The sequence below is a fragment of the Charadrius vociferus genome, unplaced genomic scaffold, assembly GCF_000708025.1.
Source record: "Charadrius vociferus isolate BGI_N301 unplaced genomic scaffold, ASM70802v2 scaffold657, whole genome shotgun sequence".
In the NCBI taxonomy this organism is placed as follows: domain Eukaryota; kingdom Metazoa; phylum Chordata; class Aves; order Charadriiformes; family Charadriidae; genus Charadrius; species Charadrius vociferus.
In genome coordinates, this window is record NW_009649299.1 from 477,922 (window position 1) to 484,164 (window position 6,243).

The following is a 6,243-nucleotide window of genomic DNA, read 5'->3' on the forward strand; positions in this document are numbered from 1 at the left end:
TTTTCTCCCTCCTTCCTTCCTTCCTTCCTTCCTTCCTTCCTTCCTTCTTTCCTTCCTTCCTTCCTTCCTTCTTTCCTTCCTTCCTTCCTTCCAGAAAAGCCATCACATTCCCTCTGCCCTCTCAGCCACTTCACGCCATATAAATAGATCTTGGCCTGAAACCTGCAGTACTGCGCCCACTGTATCAGAAGGGTTTGCGCTGGTGATAAGCGCCCTGGTGTTGGCAGAGAGCTGTCAAACTGCTTCGGAAGAGACGCTATAAAAAGCTTTTCTCCAGGAAAACCTGCCCATGGCTCTGCTGGACACCGGGCACCCCTGAAGGACCACAAACCTCCCAGGAGAGGGCAGGGGAGAAAGCTGGGAAGCAGGAAGGGGGGGTGTGGGGAAAGGTACCTCGATGCCCCATTTTTAGTGGGAAGGGAGCACACATCTGCAGAGGCAGGGATGGCAGAGGAAAGGAGAGGGCACAGGGCGGGTAGAGGGCTAAGCTGAACAAAAAGAGGAGAGGGAAGGTGAAAGCAGAGGAAGGAGGATTTTGTTCCCTCCTTGCATGCTCACCATCGCCTCTCTCATTACAGAGCTGCTTAACGGATAAAAAGGAAGCAGATGTTTGCTCTGGTCTTGTCACCGGAGCAAAGAGGAGCCCCAGCTGCAGCCCAGACACGATTCCTAAGGGATGGCGGTGGAAAACACTATGGGATCCCACGGCTTCAGCCTGCCCTGGCATTGCGGCCGACTCACTATGTCCTCCAAGGGTCGGCTGGTTTACATGTGAGCGGGGAGCAGTGAGATTAGTCTCACCTAACGTTCTATAAAACAGAGAATGTCTAATCTATCACTATAATTAAACTAAGGCAGAAAATTTCCTTTTGATTAAAAACCATTCAGCAATGGTGCTGAATCCTTGCTCAATTGTTTCAGCTGCTGTTCCCTGCACTGTTAAAAACTGCAGCCTGCGTGTACGCGTTACATCTGAACCTTGTTACATCTCTGCTGGCGTGAAGAGGCCTTCAACGCTGGGCTGCTATTTCCCACCAAGATAATTACAGCTTACGACTATAATACCTTAATCTTTTTCCTGCATAAACCAAATACACTCATCTGGAGTCGTGCACACGGGGCACGTGAATCCCGCTCCACTGCTAACTGGAGCAAGTCACTTGGTCAAAATCAGCAGCTTGTCGAAAACATTGGCCTTTATTCTCCATGCCTCCAACTGCTACGAGGAGATAACAGCATTTCACCCTCTTGAAAGTGTGTTGTGTGGATTATGTACTTTCTATCTCAGCAGCGTGGTGAAAAGAAGTGTTGAGTAACATCAATAGCCTGACACCGATCGTTCCGGACACAGGGAGCCTAAAAAAGTGCTCTGACAGCAAGAGGGGCCCATGGGGCAGCCTGACCCTTGGGACTGGACGGGGACAGGGCAGGGGACAGGCTGCAATCCCTGGCTCAGTGCTCCCACAGCACCATGCTCCCAGCATCATCGCGGGCTGAGACTCACCCCCCAGACTTGCTCAGAGGAAGGCACTATGTAGGAGGGCACAAATGCATTAACTGTAATTTTGGTGAGGCTTCGGGTTTAGACCGAGGCGTATTAGCAAACAGTGCGGGGACTCGTGAGCGAGGGAGGATCTGAGCTGCTGTGAGTCAGGATGGAGGCGATCTGGCAGCGAAATCCTCGTCAGAGCGTCGCTGCGCTGCGAACGCGGTGCTGCAGATGGAGGGAGGTGTGAACTGATGGACGCGGGAGGCCCAGAACAGTCACCCCAGGCATTGCCAGAGGCTTTGGCAAAAAGGACCAGAAACCGTGTTTGTTTCAGATTCAAGAAAATCTGCCTGTGTAACGTTGCACGTTGCACAGCGCCTGCACGGCACGCAGCTCCGTGTCTGCCTGCCTCTCCCTTCACCCAGCGCAGGCTGCAGTACGGCGGTGCCCCACGTTCAGCAACGAGATGGTGCTCAGCCCCAGGACGGCGCCGTGGCTTTCGGTTGCCTTTCTTCCTCTTTTCAGTTCTGCTTCGCAAGACAACCCACGGCCATGGTAACTACAGCCCGACGGCATCGCGCTGCTCTACAGCCCGGCTACATCGCCGACTTTGGCCCTGCTGCATGTTGATCTGCGCACACAGGGTATTTGAGGATCATGGCTGTGCAAGTACACTGCCGAGATTTTAACACCTTGCACAGATAAATGTCTACCTTCGGAGCTCACTCTTCTTACCTCTGGCACCTGATGGGTGTGTTCATATTGCCTCTTAAGAAATGGTCACAAAAGCAAATTAGTATTAAGCGATTTAACTACCCTGTGTTACCTGCCTGTGCTGGATTTGTACTCTAGGCTGGGTACCAGGCAGCCCACCTCACTTTCCAGTCCCTCCACTCCTAACCTGGAATAAAATCATGTACAAAGGCACAAATCTATGCACAAGAGACCCACATTCTGCTTTCCTTGCAAGCACTTGCGTGTGTGGCTCTGTATTTAAACACAAGACCATTAGAAACACACAGACATACAAAATGCTCAGGTTTGAGCATTTACTAATGGTAGCACTTACAGAAACGCGTGTACAAACTAAAACTGCTCCTCCAGCAGCACACATCTGTCCAGCCTCAGCTGTATCTGTATGCTCCAGCAGAGACCTCCATCCCTGCACGTGCGGAGGACTGCTCGCAAGCGCACCGGCTGGCCGCACACGCACAACCCTCCTCGTAACAAAGCCTCTACTCATCTGAGGATGCGCCACTCCACCCGAGTGGAAGGGGACCTTCCTCTATTGCTACCACATCCCCTTCGCTTTCTAAGCCTGTACGCGGCCCTCATCTTACACAGCCCCTACTGCTCTGAATCCTGCAAAAAGTCAAGGAGCGTAACATCCGAGAGAAAACACATCCTTTCCTTGGAGGTCAATGGAGAACACCTGCAAATGCAGCAGGAGGAGCTCTGCTGCGGTACAGCAAGCAGAGCAGAGTTCGGGGTGTCTCCTCCTACTCCCCAGCACAACATTACCCTAATACCTCCCCCGGGGCCAGCATTAGGGTTCCTGCCAGCGGAGGTGGCTGGATCCAGCTCCCCTCCCCGTGGCGATCCCTACCTTGTGACTGGAACGTGTAACCGGGAAAGTTGCACACAGCCGCAGTGAAGATGACAGTCCATGTGAGAAGCCTCCAAGCTATTGCCATGGTTAGCGATGCTTGTCTCAGCGCAGGGAGTATTGTGGCAGCTGAAAGGGCGCTGTCCCAACATGTCTCTCCCTCGGCCACCGCTTATGTAGAGACAGGAGTCCTCGGTCCCTCCGCAGGCATCCTCGGCCGCTCCGTGCTCTCCCCAAAGCAGTGAGGCCAACGGTGTCTTTGCAGCGCGCTGTGCCCCGGCCAGCGCAGCGGGGTCGGCATGGGCTAATTCCAACCGCAGGCTCTCGGTGTCATTGCCCCTGCGAAGGAGAGGGTGTGGAGGAGTGAACAGGCGAGACGGGCAGAGGGGAAACAACAGGTGAGAGAAGGAGAAGGACACGGGGGAGAAAAAGGTGTGCAGAGGGAACGAGGAAAGGCCGATCTTAGAGAAGGGGAGAGCGAGATGGGAAGAAAGAAAAAGGGGAGAAAAGGATGGGAAGCGAATGCAAATGCAATTAACCACATCAGTTCACAGCACTGGAAAGCCACGGTACCCTGCGATGGGGACACTGCACACCCGGGTGCTCTCCCAGGAATGAACTCTGCTCCCAGCACAGCCCCCGCACCGCTCTGACAGAGCACCAAAGGGCTGGTATACACCTTATACCCAAGAAAAGGAGCTCAGAATAAATGGGAACCCTTTGTCCTGTGGCAACACCCATGAGGGAGTGCAGACCGAAGAGTCGCAGTTACCTGATCTCTCAAAGGAGAGCACGAAATAAAAGCATTAGCAGGGTAGTAGCGAGCTGCAACCTAGAAATCCTCTCTACCCCACTCTCCCTGGATTTAAAATACACTCTAATGACTGTCACTGCACTGAGAGAAGAGCACTTGCTCTTGGAGTGTGTTGGCTAAACCTAAAAAAGTGATTGAAAACAAAGGAGCCATTCAGTGAACTCACCCTTACCCTCAGCTCTATCCACAAATGTATCATGAGATTCCAATTGTATTTGTTATTTAAAATGATTTGCTAATTGCTTCAGTGAAAGATTTTTGGCTTGTAGATAATTTCCACTCAGTCTGAGGCAATTATACAAAACTCACATAGTGCTGGAGTGTTGCATAAAGCCTGCGGTTTTTGTTTCTATCCAGCGATTAGATGACGTATGCAATGAATATGGCACATACCTAACTGCCGCCTGGAGAATCCCAAATATCTGAAGAGTGATGCTCTGCTCCAGAGCAGCCCCGCAGCAGAACGCAAACGTTCCTGCAAAGGCGACAGATAAATACATACCGAAGTCTGACTTCAGACCAGTTACGCAGCTACAACTTGCGCAGCAGACGGTGCTGGAGCCCAGCAGGGAACGGCAGGAGAGATGCTCCTGAGCTGCTGGGAAGGGGAGGCTCGGCTGGAGAACGGAGGATGGTGCTCTTCCCAAAGGTGTCAATAGCCATGGCATGTGTGTGGTGCTCATCCCAATAAGGAAACACTTGGAATAACGTCATGAAACCTTGCCCCTTTCTGCTCTTGTGTGTTTTAAATAGTAAAGATTAACTCAAGGCTAGAGCATGGGGCAGGAGAGCCCGGTTCCTCCCGGGGTCTGCCCTGCTCCCCTTCGCCTGGTCTCCTCAGGGGAGTCTGCAATTTATTTCTACTTCTGTTTTCCCATCTTTACCATGCAGTTAATGTTATTTGTGCTGTGGGGGCTTGGAAAAACACCCATCACATGCCAGAGACTACACAGGTGAAGTACAAGAAGAAATCAGAGAGATGATTCCTGCCCCAATAATTAATCTAAATAAGTTAATGATTTTTCCCTACTAGATAGAAATGCTGGGAGGATTAATCATGCGTCTTTAAATCACAATTTGGAGTTCCGTATTTTAAATGTTAAGATTTTTAACTGTTTGTTTACAGATTTAAATGGCCGAAGACCATCAGTGAGGCCCCAGGCTGCTCTCCCCGGTCACACCTGGTGCCGCTGGCCAGGTTGTCTTCTGCAAAGCCCAGACACAACACGCACGATGGCAGCCTCGAAGACTGCATGTGCCGTCACCAACTGTGAGAATAAACCAACTGTGAGAATAAATAAATAAATTTTTTTGATGGGGGAAAAACTGTCTAAATCTCATCTCGGGCTGCTCCGCTCACCCATGACAGGTAAAGGGAAGCAGGCAAGCGGAAGCAAGAGGGTTGGGCACGAATTCTTCTGCCTTCTTTCACCACGACACAAGGATGCTGAGAACAGCACCGCGGGTGCGCGAGGCCGTGTCCACCTGGTGACAGCATCCTCTGTAGCATCGCTCCCCGGGCTGTGGCGCAGAGAGGGCAGAGCCACGGCCACAGCAATGCACGGCCATGCGCTGCGGGTGCTGCAAGCTGCTCTGCGCCCGCTCCCCGCAGGGCTGCGGGAAGTGAACGGGAAAAGGGAGAAGGTGAAACGAAAGCCGGGTGTGCTGCGGCCCTCTCCTAAGTCAGCATTTTTCAGCATCTATTCAAGCTCGAGATTCCAGCTTTTAAATCCTGTCACAGCTCCAAGGTCTGCGGACAGAAAGCCGCTCAGCTGAAGTATATTTTCTCCCGGGCTTCATACTACTAATTTTTCTTGTTTTCCAGCTGTTGAACCCACTTCCTCAAGGCTGTCGTTATTTCCCGTCCTTCCTCCGCCTCCCTGCGACCCTGAGCTGCGGCAGTCGTGCCTGGTGCCCTCGTCTCCCCTCTGCCCTTCCCCTTCAGTCCCGGCTCCTTGGCATCCACCGCAGCAGGGGCCGGCAGGGAGCTGCAGGCGCCGAGACCCCTCAAGCCCCGACCTTGGGGGAAGGAGGCACGTTTGGAGCAGCACAAGTCGGGAATTACAGCTGCAAAATTCCCGTAAGCTGGGCTGGGGGAAGGGCCCGGCTACGATTCCTCCCCGCACACAGCAAGGAAAACATGGCCCCTTCCCAGCGGCACTTCGCTTCCGAGACCCCGACAAGGCCGTCTCCTGCAAGAGAAGGACCTGTAACGAGGAGGAGAGGGCTGGAGGAGCGCGGGCTCCGCGGCTGCTTCAATACGTATAAAGTTTTCCATAACCTCACTTTTCAGATTTCGCTTTCCGAGCGGCAGCAAGCGGCAGGCCCGGGGAA

At 52.8% G+C, this 6,243-nt stretch overlaps 1 protein-coding gene across 1 annotated transcript in view; it reads right to left on the minus strand.

Moving 5' to 3' along the window:
* ADAMTS10 (ADAM metallopeptidase with thrombospondin type 1 motif, 10) overlaps positions 1 to 3,183 on the minus strand; it is a 44,819-nt gene extending 41,636 nt beyond the window's left edge. Inside the window, exon 1 of the mRNA XM_009889147.1 lies at positions 3,096 to 3,183. Within this exon, the coding sequence (XP_009887449.1) occupies positions 3,096 to 3,183 (88 nt within the window). The remainder of the gene's footprint in view (positions 1 to 3,095) is intronic.
* Between the last annotated feature and the right edge of the window lie 3,060 nt (positions 3,184 to 6,243).